Here is a 14,233-nt window from a genome sequence, read left to right as displayed (position 1 = left end):
GGTAGACAGACTAGGCAAAGAATTATTTGATATGGAATTGCAAGAGGTCTATGAACAATATAAATGGGGGGAAATCCTAGCAGAATGGTATGTTGTATATTTGGCTTTATTAGGCTGCTGACATACCTAATCCTTGATCGCAACAATCGTGCATCCTGCCATGCCATATATGCATGGTGCGATACATGATTTTGGGATTGGGGATTAGATTCTAATCGTGTTGTACTTGCTGGTACAGGTGGAGCCAGGATTCATGAGTCTGAACTTCCCTTGCACCAGCAAGATGAAACCAGTCATTTGGGGCCAGGAACCAAATCGATCCATGGCCCATCTAGCAATCTGCTCGGTGCACAGGGAGCCCAGCACTGGACTGCCACAGCCTGATTCTGGGTTCTGGGAGCTGTGTAAACTCTGCAGGCTGCCCAGCTGAGCAGGACAACAGGGATTGATAGCATACTACATGTGGGACCTGACATCAGATTGCAGCAGTCTTGTGCTGAGCTCCCCTTGTGCAGGGTGCTGTATAAGCCCCGTGTCCCACTCACCTGTACAGCTGGGAAGCATACCGGGTTTATACAGCTCTCAGTTCATGGAGAGCCTGGCACTTGCCAAAAATCCGTGTGCTGTCCAGAAGGGTGACACATGGGATTTTGAGAGGTCTTGGCCACATGTTCAATTTAAGGTGTGATACAAAAGATACGAAATATACATTATATATGGAATAACTCTGTGCCTCCTTTATTGTATTATCTTGCCTCATATTGACCTGCCCATATGGGTAGGTACTACTTAAGGCACAATTAGCCTGTTAATCATGTCTTATAAAGATAATACATGTCAGGGGCCTTAGACTCAAATGGAAAAGATTGGATGAAGTATACAGTTAACTTGGTTTAATATAATTTGCTGTTAATATAAATTACTGAAATAAAAGAGTAAGCAAAAATTATCTCCAGAGAATCTCATCCTCACATTGAGTCTTAATTTAATATCTGGCCTTGGCTCTTTCATTATATTGAACCCCCTCTTGTGCATGTACTTTGTGCATGCTCTCATAAAAAATGTTCTACAATAATTGTACGTAGTAAACATCTTTTTACATTCTAATTAATGCACAGTGATGTATTTCTAAAGATTTTAAAGATGCTTTTCTAAAGATCAGTACTTCAGAAAGAATTTTAAACTTCTGCCCTTCTAACCTAACTTTAGTATTTAAATATTTTGTATGACTCAACTGTTTTTGATGTGCTCCTTTTGTATCTTTATACTTTACCTCAAGTTCTGCCTCTATTTAAAAAAAGACTTTCTTCCTTTTCCTCAGCGCTTTCTTGTGTCCGCTAGGATTGAAGTTTTTTGCTCTGAGTATGTTACTAGATCTAATCTATATCAGTCTCTAAATGGTACAGTTCTACAAAAAAAAAGGGTTGAACTGGCTGAATATTTTGAATTGAGAGATTTAAAATATAGCTCATATAGTCCACTGTTGCTCATGGAATCTGTGCCTCTGAAATAACTTAATGGCATTAATTTAAAAAATCTGAAAATAATTTGATTGAATAAGATTGTTGAGGAGAATTTGTGTTAATATGCGATTTATTGTATTTTCTTTTTTTAGGTTAGAACAGGCAAAAGAAGCTGAGTCCAAGGATGCTTTAAAGGACTTAGTTAATCTGATAACTTCCCTGACAACATATGGCGTTAATGAATTAAAACCAGCAGGTGTTACCACAGGAGCACCTTTTTTGTTGCCTGGATTTGCAGTCCCACAGCCTGCAGGCAAAGGTACGTAAACTTCTTGCATCATGCAGAACATGCCATGGATTTTGAGGAGACATTACCAATATATGGAAAAGGCTATTTATAGGTGCTGCTCCTAAAATTGTCAAATAGGTAATATTAAAGGTAATTTTGCTCTGTAGTTAGTACTTGAATGAGAGTAGTAAAGGCACTTCATATCTTTTCCAAAACCAAATGCTGAGTTGCACCAGTTGATTTATGTGATTTTAATCTGAAACGGTGCACACAGAGCTTTTTGGATTCTCCTGTTTTAACTCCCTCCTTTTTTTCTAACTCAAATTACTTGTTTAAGCATCTCAGCTAAACTGAAATCTACTCTTAAACTACAGTAAACTCCAGAGTAAATAGCACAGGTTTAGGTCAGCGCAGTGAAGCTTTGGATATATACACAAGTCTTAAGATAGTTTCAACAAGAAACAGAAAAGAACAGATATAGATTGTTAACAAGAAAGGGAATCTATTGTTTTCACTCCAAACTCATGCCTTGTCTGTACTAGAAATGGCACTGATTCATCTAAAATTGGTTCTACAATAACATTTTGCAATTAGGTAAAACAACGTAAATCTTCTATGTGGATGCCCTTTAATTTCACTTTTTCTGCTGTGATAGGAGTTATATTGGTTACTCTTGCTGTTTTGTGTTATGTCACCCAATATCCTTCTCAGGAGTTTCTATGTGAACAGAGCATTTCTTGGTGCCATGTATAGTGATTAAACCAGGGTGCAGGGGCATGCTGGAGTATCATCAAGTCCTTTGAAGGGTGCAGCAGGAAGTGCCAGAAGAGAAGCTGATAAGGCTCCAGGTGTGAGGAGATAAGTAGGTAAAAAGCAGGCTTAAGCTCTTCGTGCCTGGCCTTCTCCCATCCCCCAGACTTGGCCTCTGCAAGGAGGTAAGCGCATTTCCCACCTGGGGAAACGCCTTGCTGGTCTTGGTCCTTGCCACAGGTGACGATGACCTGGTGAGGGGTCTGTGGGTACTCGACCCCCTGGGTGACAGTGATCATCGCCTGCTGGAATTTACTATCCAGTGCAGGGTGATGAAAGCAAGCAGTAAGGCAAAAGTCCTTGACTTCAGGAAGGCCCACTTCAATGAGCTAAGAGTAAGAGAGTAGGAGAGGCAACTTCAATGAGATGGGAGTCCAAGATGGGTGGTTGTTCCTCAAGGAGATGATCCTCCAAGCTCAAACGGAGTCGGTCCCAATGCACTCTAAGGCAGGCAGGAGTTCTAAAAAGCCCCATGGCTTGGCAAAAGCATCCAGGAATGCCTGAGGGCAAAAAAGGAGGCATACAAACAGTGGAAGCAAGGGGCTATCACCAAGGAGGATTACACCTCTGTTATTCATGACTGCAGGGAGGCTGTTAGAAAGGCAAGGCAGAGGGAGATAGAGCAAGGGCTAGTGACCAGAATTAGGGATAACAAAAGGTCCTTTTTCAAATACAAAGGGAGTAAGAAGAAGGTACCAGGCAAAGTGGGACCCCTACAGGACAGGCTTGGCGACCTGGTGATTGCAGCTAACGAAAAAGCTGACCTCTTTAATGAATTCTTTGTCTCCGTATTCCTGAACAGGGCCTGGGATATTTCCCCCACTAGGATTACAGACAGACCCAGGGGAGGCACCGCCATGCCTAAGGTCAGGGATGACCTAGTTAGGGAATTGTTCGAGGGAATGGACATGTTTTAAAATCAGTAGGTCCAGATGCTCTTCACCCAAGGGTGCAGAGGGAATTGGCGGGGTCATAGTGGAGCCCCTGGCAAGGCTTTATGAGCACTCATGGGGCTCTGGCCAGGTACCAGGGGGTTGGAAAAGGGCCAGTGTGGTCCCCATTTACAAGGAAGGGAGAAAGGAGGACCCAGGTAACTATAGGCCAGTTAGTCTCACCTCGATCCTTAGGAAGACCTTTGAGAAAATTATCAAGGAGCACATCTGCAAGAGCCCAGCAGGGGAGGTAATGCTCAGGGGCAACCAGCATGGATTCAATGAGGGCAGATTCTGCCTGACTAACCTGGTTTCCTTTTATGATCAGGTCACAAAGTCTCTGGATGGTCTTCCTGGACTTTAAGAAGGCCTTTGACACTGTTTCCCACCACATTCTCTCAAAAAAACTTGGTGACTGAAGCACTGATGCCTACACAGGCAGATGGGTGGCAAAATGGTTAGATGGTCGCACCTAGAGAGTGGTGGTGGGCAGGTCGTTTTCTACCTGGATGGATGTGGGCAGGGGAGTCCCCCAGGGCTGTCCTGGGGCCTGTACTCTTCAACATCTTTATCAGCGATCTGGATGTGGGTGTGGAAAGCACTCTGTCCAAATTTGCTGATGACATCAAGATGTGAGGCGAGGTGGGCACACTGGAGGGGAGGGACAGAATCCAGCTAGATCTAGACAAGTTACACAGGTGGGCAGATGAGAATAGGATGGAATTCAATACTGACAAGTGCTGAAGAAGGAACCAGCAACACACCTATATGCTGGGGAACACCCTTCTTGTCAAAACAGTGGCAGAAAGGGATCTTGGAATCATTGTTGACTCCAGGATAAACATGAGCCACCAATGTGAGGAAGCAGTCAGTAAGGCTGTCTGCACCTTGTCGTGTATCTACAGATGTATCACAAGCAGATCCAGGGAGGTGATCCTTCCCCTCTGTGACATTGGTCAGGCTGCAGTTGAAGTACTGCATCCAGTTCTGGGCACTGCACTTCAAGAGGGATGTGGTTAGTATTGAGAGGGTCCAGAGGAGGGCCACTTGCATGGTCAAGGGGCAGCGGGTCAGGCCCTACAAAGAGAGGCTGAAGGGCCTGAATCTGTTTAGCCTCCACAAGAGAAGCCTGAGCGGGGATTTGGTGGCTGTTCACAAACTCACCGGGGGGACCAGTGGGAATTGGGTGAGGCTCTGTTCCCCCAGGTAGCACCGGGGGTTACTAGGAATAACGGCCACAAATTGTTAGAGAGAAGGTTCAGGCTGGACACCAGGAGACATTACTTTACAGTTAGGGCTGCCAGGCTCTGGAATGGGCTCCCAGGTGAGGTGGTGCTCTCTCCTATGTTGGGGGTCTTCAAGAGGAGGCTGGACAGATATTTGGCTGGGGTGTTATGACCCCGCCCTCATTCCTGCCTGGGGCAGGGAGTCTGACCTGATGATCTGTTTAGGTCCCTTCTGACCCTAAGCACTATGAAACCGAAATACGTTAAGTTGGGTTTTGAAGTGGAGAGCTGCTCAATTCACTAGTTATGGAGGGGTGCCTTGAGTCTAAAAAGGTTGAGAACTATTGCTATAAAGAAAACTAGTATGTCTGGGTCTTGTGCTCTGTTTATGCTTTAAACAAATGCAGATAGTTGTCTCTAGTTGTCAATCTGTCTAGCATGTTTCATGAGCTGCACTTTTTAATAAATCATTTTTAAAATAAAAATGGAAACTAGTCATTAAGAAATAAGTAAATGAATGTATGACTGAAAATAGAGGTATTAATTATGTAATTGTTACAATTTATGTTTCAGAAGGTTTTGTTTCAACATCCAAATAAATATTAAAACAGAAAGGAATGAAATGTGGCATTTAGATAATTGTATGTTTTGTTAACATTGAGCAATTTAGGATGCATAATAAATGAAGATGGTGTTCTTGGGTGCATACAAAATAAATCTCGATTACTCTGTTTAAATCTGAAAAGAAAATATGGGTCATTAAAATTTGGTTTTGGTTAGTATTAGAAAGTTAAATGTTATTAGAACATTTTAAAGTAATGCTGTTTATAATGCATGCTGGGTTCTAGGCTTTTGCTTTTGTTTCTAGAAGAGGTTTTTAAAAAGTCCTTTTAGAGTTGTCTTAAATAAATTCTCCGCTCTTGAATTTGGTCTGAGACCTGAAATTCAAAAGCCGCACCTATCAGATTAAGAGCATTTTCATATTATGTATCTCTTCATAAAAACCTGCCTGCAAATGATCAAGCTCTTGAATACCTGTTGATTTTCAGTAGTAAAAGTATTAGAGAAATTTCTACTGCTAGAAACCATCTGGGAGTGGGAATAGTATAGGCATTCAGCCCATTCCCTGGACCAGACAATCGCTGATTCGGAGGAATGTGAGGAGCATTGCCCTACTGCCCTACTCCTCTTCCAGACCAGACCAGGAGTGGGGCATACAAGTGTTCATTCTTGTGAGAGTTTCTCTTTCAAGGGAGATCTTTCAGATTGGCACTTGGAAGACTTTTCTCCTGGAGGAAAAAAATGAACACTTGTGTACTTGTTTCTACTGGGAGAGTGGCAGTTCTGGGAGAATCATAACACCTGTATGTAGCCTAAATTGCTTTAGTGTCTCTTGGGCACTTACATGGGTTTTAGATGGATGATAGCCAATATATGTTGTGCTCTGGACTAAATTGATGAGCTTTCTTAAATGTTTACAAACATTTGATTTCACTGTAGTGTTTTAGTAATCTGAACTAGGAACCCAGAAGCAATTTGCTGGTTTCCAGTTCAGGCCAGAATGATTCTGTATAATTGAGTAGTCCTTTAGTATTTTGCTACATACATATATTGGCAGGCCTGACCAAGGCCACATGTTGTTCCAGGCAGAGACGTATACAGGTTTCTCTTGCCAACTGCTGGGGTTAGGTTCCTGAAAGTTCCTGTGGTTGGCAAGACAAAAGGCTTATGGGAAAAATGACAGATGGTGGGCTGACGCATGGTCATGGAAAACCATGGTTACTCAAAACTGCATACCATGGTAGCCAAAATGCTATATAGAATATTAAGCGTGGATATGCAAAACTATGGTTGGCAAAACCATGGGTGGTGAGGGAAACCTATACTAAAATAACTCCTGCCCAATGCAGTTACATTCTGGAACTAAGCAAGAACAAGATCCTAACAAAAGGAGGACCATGATATGTTGTGCTAACCCTTTTTCTCCATGTGTGACTTCCAAACAGGTGAGAGGTGAAGAAAGCTATATGTATTAGCTTTTAACTGGGTCAGATCTTTGGTTTTGGTCAGCATTTTTCATTGTGTTTCGTGGTATTATTGAGAAGAAAGAAAGAAGTGCTGCTTATCGCTTTAAACTAAGTATGCCTGCAACATGTGAAATGCTATAGATGATGGATGCAGCGTAGCATACTGAACTTGTTACCCATTATGAACCAAATGCAGCAACTGGACTTTCAAAAAAAAAAAAAAAAAAGGAATAGTCTGAACTGTAGCCTGTTTATTCAGATTTTAGTTTCAATTTGAATTTTATATTTTGATTTTTTTCAAGTGTATTTAGTGTTTATTTCAAAAGCAATACCACTGAATTCATTTACAGTTATTGTCAAAGAAATGATCTCTTAAATATCAATAAATATAAGATATTTCCCTTTATAATTGAGTTCAGAGAGGCTTCTTATGTTTTCTGTGCTTTTGCAAAAAATCACTTTACTGCAATTTCCCTTTGTACTTATTTTATTACAGAGAACATATGTTCATTCATACATGTTCCTTAATAAACTTAAACTGTTTGATCTCCTTCCCCTCCCTGCCATTTTAGGTCACAGCATGAGAAATATTCAAGCCTTCTCCGTCCTCCAGAATGCATTTTTGAAAGCAAAAACTAGCTATCTTGCACAAATAATCCTTGATGCCATAACAAATATTTATATGGTGGACAGTGCAAACTACTTCATCTTGGAATCCCAGCATACTTTGTCCCAGTTTGCAGAGAAAATTTCTAAGCTTCCAGAAGTGCAGACCAAATACTTTGAGATGCTGGAGTTTGTCGTCTTTAGCTTGAATTACATACCTTGTAAAGAACTGATTAGTGTCAGCATTCTCTTAAAATCCAGCACATTGTATCAGTGTAGCATCGTTGCAATGAAGACTCTTCTTAAGTTCACCCGTCATGACTACATCTTTAAGGATGTCTTTAGGGAAGTGGGACTTCTGGAGGTGATGGTAAACATTTTACACAAATATGCAGCCCTTTTGAAAGATCCCACTCAAGCTCTGAATGATCAAGGTAGAGTAACTTTTTTTGTTTTTACTTATATACTTGACTAACTGTGAAAGGAGATTAGTTTTTGTGAGCAGGGATATAGATCTAGACACCTGACTTCTATTTTCAGCTCTATCGGTGACTTTCTGTGTAACCTCAGATAGCTCAGTTAAATTCTGTGCCTGTTTTTTCATATAAAGCTAGGAAAATATGTAACCACCATTAGTGTTGAGAGTTTCTCTGGGAAAAGTGCTAGACAAGTACAAAATATTTAATAAAATATATGTGGTAATTTAGATTTTTGCATTGTTTAAAAGGTCTTTATGATATTGCATTATAATGCTTACTTAATAGAGAGCCAAAGTGGGAAGATGGGGAGTATCTGTGGTATAATTATGTTCTATCTTGCATGATAACCCCCTTGTTCACTATGTGGAGTCTCATCTAATTAAGTACCTTGGAATGGTGGAGTTTTACTTTTGCATAGTCAGTCAGACACTGAAGAAGTAAGAGACAATGCTTGCAGAAAGCTTCAGAGGTTCAGGGCCTCCGTTTTGATAAGCACGTACAAAAATGACTTCCACCAATATGTGTGTAACACTCCACAGTTATACCGTATAACTACTTAAGGTGTGAACTGAAGAATGTGTACTTTAGCTAGAATTGTGTGTTCCATTTATTCAGCCTGTAACACATTTACTGCATCTGTTATCTCTGGCAAATGGATATACAATATCATAATAAAATGCATCAAACTGGTCAGAGCCATTATAAATACCTAGAAAGAATATTTAATAGTTAAATATATTTAATAAATTGTCTTCCAGCATGTTTTGAAGGGGCATTTAAATACAGATGGTAGCAGAATACTAGAGGTATTATTTCCATTGCCTGTAACTCCAGCTAGAAAACACTAGTGGCTGCCAACAGATGGACCAAATCAATATATGGTCAGGAGCAGTAGACACAGTCTTCTGAAAGTGCTGTGGGATTTGTAATAACTGCAAGCTATTAGGTTTTCTTTTAAGAATATTGTCTTGAAGTCTGTAAAACGCTTAGCTTATTATTATTTTTTTTTTAAAGGTGCACACACCTCTTGTGTGTGCAGTTCTGATGCTTGTTGAATTGTCAGCATTGTTTAATGCATGTCTGATTATTTCTTGGATGTGCTGTATCCAAATACTGAAAAGGAGAAAACCTGGTTCCTTTAAAAATATGGGATCCTATGCTTTGGTGATGTTGCTGCAAGAAATTGGTTTGGGGTTTAAGTAGTAATGGATAAAGCTTCATAGTCTACTTTGTGTTGTCAGATGCTCATCACTTACATCTTAAACTCCCAATTTTTTTTGGATTTTTGTAATTCAATTTTAATGTCTAACTTTGTACTCAGTTTTGTAATAAATTCTTTGATGGGCTAGTTTGAGGAAAGGCAAAAGCTTGACTTTTTGATACAGATGACAATGGTATTTTAAAACATTTGGTAATGTACATTCGTTTTTAATAAATACATTTGATGATAGCATTCTTTTTTTGGATTTTTTTTCTTTTCACACTTAGAAGCAATGTGTAGGTTGAATAAGTGTGAAACACCCATAATAGTGTTAAAAATCTATTGTTTCTGTTTCACTGCAGGTTTTTCATTAGATATGAAGAGTTCTTAAAAGAAAAAAAAGTGTACCTTTTAAAGTGTAGTCTGGCTTAGCTGTCATACAAATGAGGGGCTAATGCCATCAGCTAGGATGCATGTAAAAAGTGTTTCATGTTTCTAATGTCCTTGAGGTTTTTTTAAGGGACAATGACTAGCTATAATAGATGTATCAGCCAGTTTTTTGATACTTTGTTAGGTGTTCGCTGTTAGAATAAGGCCCCAAAACTCCAGACCATTTTGTGATTTTTTTTTTTTTTTTTCCTCTACACTGGCTTCACAGGCAGTGTGGTGAATGACAAAGCAGTTATATTTTTGTATTTATGGTATGCAAGATTTACCACTTATTGCCAGGGGAAAGTGAGTCCTTCATACAGAGTGCTGTTACTTCACTACTACAGAGTCTTTGCTCTACCATTTGCTATGATTTATGCTACCAAGACAAATGAGCAATAAATAAATCAGCAAATTTACACTTTGCAAGAATGATGCTTTTAACTGTTTCTCATAAGGAAAACCCACCCTTTCGTTACAGTCGGAGCAGTATGCATAAGCATAGTTACCGGTCTGTAGGAACAGCTTGGTGGGATGGAGCCTAAAGAACCAGCATGCTTTTGCAAGTCTGGTCAGACAGTAAAATGAGTATTAAACTAAAGAATGTTTGAGGCCATCTTCCTCCCCCCAGCCCATAGTTTTCTCTTTCCTTCTGTAGAACAGGAACATAGTAGTTTAACATAGTGATGATACTTTTTTTGTTTTGTTTTGGAAAGGGCTGACAGTTTGCATCCCCACTGCAAATTTAAAGTGTTACACATATTTTTGTTCTCCAGTGTAGAGCTCATTTACAAGTAAAGTAGACATTGCTTTCTTTTAGCTTTTTGAAGGATTGCTGCCTGTCCATTTGTTAAAATTAACTGAACTCTCCTGGGCCTGGTTTATATAAACAAGCCACAAGGTAGTTAAAACTGTGTTGGAGAAAGATTTCCAAAAAACAATTGAGAAGAGGGAGTAGGTGAGAAGAATAAATTTCATCTTTCTCTCTCTCTCCCCCCGTTCATATATATTACTGTATTTACTCAAATACAAGATGAGGTTCTTCCCCTTCCCAGCATGGAGGAAAAAAATCCCTTGTATTTTAATGAGATTTTCTTGTATGCATATATAAGACATTGGCTATCATTCACCTGCTGCCAAAACCAGCATGTGCTCAGTAACAGACATCAGCTGTGAAGCTGATTTAAATGCAGCTAATACTGAGCAGGACTGTAGAACACATAGCCCACATTGGGCAAGCATATTGATAGGAACCTTTGTGTGCATGCACATGTATGTGTGCATCCTTTATAAAAGTGGGCAAGTGTTCTCTCCATAGGGAAGTGGCACCAAAAAGGCAAAGACACTGATGGGAACCTACCACAAGGATAGATTAGTACTACCTATCTATATAAGATATGTGGTTGTACCCATTTCGTGCAGCCTCCCTCAATGCTGACTCCTTTCAAAGTCATGGTGAGACACTACGTTGACTATGTTTTGACTTCCTTTTCATTCCCACAGCTGAGCTGTGCATTCTTTCTTATTTCCAGTAATGGTTGTTTCTTCCACAGCCTCAAATGTCTTGCAAACATCATGAAACAGGGCCCCAAACAGTTCATCCAGACTCCCTCTGTCACCCCCTTCTGCCTGGCGTATATGATTAATGTGACCCTGCCCTCTATGAGGTGAAGCTGAACTAGCTGCTCTGTACCTCATTTGCATATACATTTTTGGAGTGTCCCCGGTCTTGTGACAAAAACACACGGTTCTCTCCACGAGTGGGAGATAATTAGCATATAGATCCATTGTAGGGCTGTCTGGAGGACAAACGCATGCTGAGCTGTGGGGTCATTATGCTTGAAACGCTGTCAATTCTGGTGAAACGAAGCCCAATAAACTCTATGTACAAGTTTCCCTCGCTTTATGCGGGTTCTTTGTGTGAATTCACTCTTTTTATACCAAAAATTCGTTATATGCAAGGTCAATTCACTCTTATGTAATCAGTGTGGTGGCAACCTGCAGTCAGCTGCTTTGTGCAGTGCATTGTGGGAATGATGCACACCAAAGTACAGTCTCCCATGTGGATCTGTGGTCTTCACTCGTTGTCTGCGACATGTATTTTGATAGTTGCCTTCCCCATTATGATAGTGCCCTGTGCTTGTGTGTACTGTTTGCGGTTGGTGAGTACCAAAAGTATCTTGTGAAAGTGGTAAAAATGGGTCTAGGGGTCAGTACTGTTGAGGTCTTTGAACATATCCCTATTTGTTACATTGTAAAGTGGGTTCCCTTTATGCAAATTCAAGTGATGCACCGTTTTCCAGGAACACATATACAGTATAAAGCGAGGGGAGCCCGGAAACCATGAGCCTTTTGGCTTTGGATTAATATCATGCATAGTTTGCATTATATATAATATAGGTATGTAATGTAGGTATAAAAGTACTGCTTAAAAGTGTGTTTATGGTGTACCTGTGCTAGAACTTGCAGCAGTTTAAAAAAAAGTCAAATGTATCCAATTGTGGTTGAATTAAGCCTATGGTAATATACAAATCAATGCAGATATGTTTATTTCAAGGTTAGTGTTTTCAAATTTGCTCTTCATTTCCATGTGCTTAGGGGAGAGCAGGGTCTGATATTAAAGTGGGGAGAAGGAGAGTGGACTGCTAAGGGAAGAAGTTGAGGGGGCAGAGGGCAAGGGGCTACTTGACCCTCCAGACTTGTTTTCCCCTTCTGTAACAGTGAGAAGGGGACAGATTCAAGGCCAATCTCCAATAATTAGAATCTATAGCTGGAAAAACATTATACATGTTTCATGTATAGAATCTAAATTATTGGGGCATTGTCTTATTCGGGATTATCTTATATTTGAGCAAATAAAGTGTATTGTATGTACACATACACTAACACACATACACATTTTTTTTAAAAAGGGAAATTTATCTTTCTCACCTACCGCCTTTTCTGGATTCTACATAGCAAACTTTCTCCAACAAGCTTATATTTTACACACACACACACACACACACACACACACACACACACACACACTATAAATCAGTGCAGTGAACTTCTGAAATTTATTTTTAGGGGATTCAAGAAACAGTTCTTTGGACGACCAAAAGCAGCTAGCCTTATTGGTTATGGAAACCTTGACTGTACTTCTACAAGGATCAAACACAAATGCAGGTAATTAAATAAACTGTTAGTTAAATGGATAGATACTTAAATCTAAACGGCTTGCTTGAAGTCAGGGTGGTCTTGATGACCAGTTTAATATTCTGGGCATTCATATAAAATACAGTGGTTTTCAACTTGAAATACAGTGTATAATAATAATGTTTTTTTAAAAGTGCTATCTTGTATCTATTTTTCATGGTCAAGATCTATCCAGAATTCTGGCTGTTAGTCACCTATTTACTGTTGTCTATTGTGGAAATCGGAAATACGCTTTTTACATGACCTCATTGTAGTTGTACTTTTGTTTTCTGTTACGTTTTCAACAGAATAGCTTGTTTTAAAATTTAATTTTATGATTAAATAACTCTTAAAAAAAGGGCATTAAAATCTATAATAACGTCAAATCCATATTAGCTACTGGCCCCATTTTGAAAAATTGTAAATATGCTTGTTAGCAATTGTTAACTACACTTGATGCTGAACTTGGGGTATATGTAAATACAGTATATGCAAATATAAAGCTAAACTTAATAGACCATTTACTGAACCAGATTGCATCTTTATGCATTTTTAAAAATTGGACCATATCCAAGAAACTGGCCACCTTTCTTATTGCCCCTCACATCTTCAGTGTATGTCTAAGGCATGTTAAAGTTATCTCTACAGCCTTGCAGAGAGGGAATGGAAGATGACAACTGTTTCAAAATTCCGTCTCTAACATATCTTTCACTGACTTTTTTCCTTTATTGTGACTAATGTTTCAGGTAACACTGTTGCCCTGAGGGGTCAGGCCAACTCTCAGGATCTCAATATTGTGCTATTAGACAGGACAGTGTGACACAATTGCACATACACAAATGCACAAATCATTTGGACACATCCACCCACCCAGCTCAGGCACATATACATCCAAACTAGCCTAGGCATGTGCATACCTTTCACCAATTCAAGCACATACACTATACACCCCAAAAGTTAGACAAAAATCAATTGTCCATACCCGTATACTCAGTACACATCACTAATTCATATCTCTCTCTCTCTCACACACACCCACCCACCAGTTCACACGCATTCAATCCACGTACACATAGGTATGTTCCTAACTTGGATGGCACAGTATGTATGTGTGTGCTTGGGGTACCTGAGATAGCGGGGAAGGCTTAGGTGAGAGAGAGAGGGAGAGAGAGTTAATCTGTAGGGAGTGAAAGTTACCAGAACTAAGATTAGAACTGGTGGAGTAGAGAGAATTTGGCTGAGGAACTGAGGCTTGGGGTTACTTAAAGTAGATTGGGGCTGGAAACTGAGGTAGACAGCTGAGATACCGGGGGTGGGGGAGGGGGGCATATAAATGGTGGAAAGGAGGAGACAGCCAGGAAAGAGAGAGAGGCAGAAACCTGGGACCTTGGGGCTGGAGACAGGCTGACAGCTTAGAGACCGGGGGGGGGATGATAAGTGGTGGCAAGGAAGAAACGATCGGGAAACGGACAAAAACCCAACTCGAGGTTAAAGTACAGGTTTATTAAACAGACAACACACTACACGGCCCCATGAAGTTATTGGTACGTATGTGCACGCATGCACAGGAGAAAGAGACTCAGTGGGAGGGTTG

The 14,233-nt window shown here is 40.1% G+C and overlaps 1 protein-coding gene across 8 annotated transcripts in view; it reads left to right on the top strand.

The window, feature by feature from the left end:
* The window catches only part of WDFY3 (WD repeat and FYVE domain containing 3), a 370,468-nt gene that overhangs the window by 164,999 nt on the left and 191,236 nt on the right, over positions 1-14,233 (top strand). For 7 of the 8 annotated variants that reach the window (XM_090036996.1, XM_090036999.1, XM_090037000.1 and 4 more), the window contains 3 exons: positions 1,616-1,782; positions 7,320-7,787; positions 12,532-12,630. In XM_090036996.1, coding sequence (XP_089893122.1) covers positions 1,616-1,782; positions 7,320-7,787; positions 12,532-12,630 — 734 coding nt within the window. The remainder of the gene's footprint in view (positions 1-1,615; positions 1,783-7,319; positions 7,788-12,531; positions 12,631-14,233) is intronic. The other variant, XM_090037002.1, reaches the window with a different exon arrangement.

This window comes from Crocodylus siamensis, chromosome 2 (genome assembly GCF_052110815.1).
Source record: "Crocodylus siamensis isolate JL-2025a chromosome 2, ASM5211081v1, whole genome shotgun sequence".
In the NCBI taxonomy this organism is placed as follows: Eukaryota; Metazoa; Chordata; order Crocodylia; family Crocodylidae; genus Crocodylus; species Crocodylus siamensis.
The sequence above is the reverse complement of the archived record's forward strand: the minus strand, read 5'-3'. Positions and strand labels throughout refer to the sequence as shown.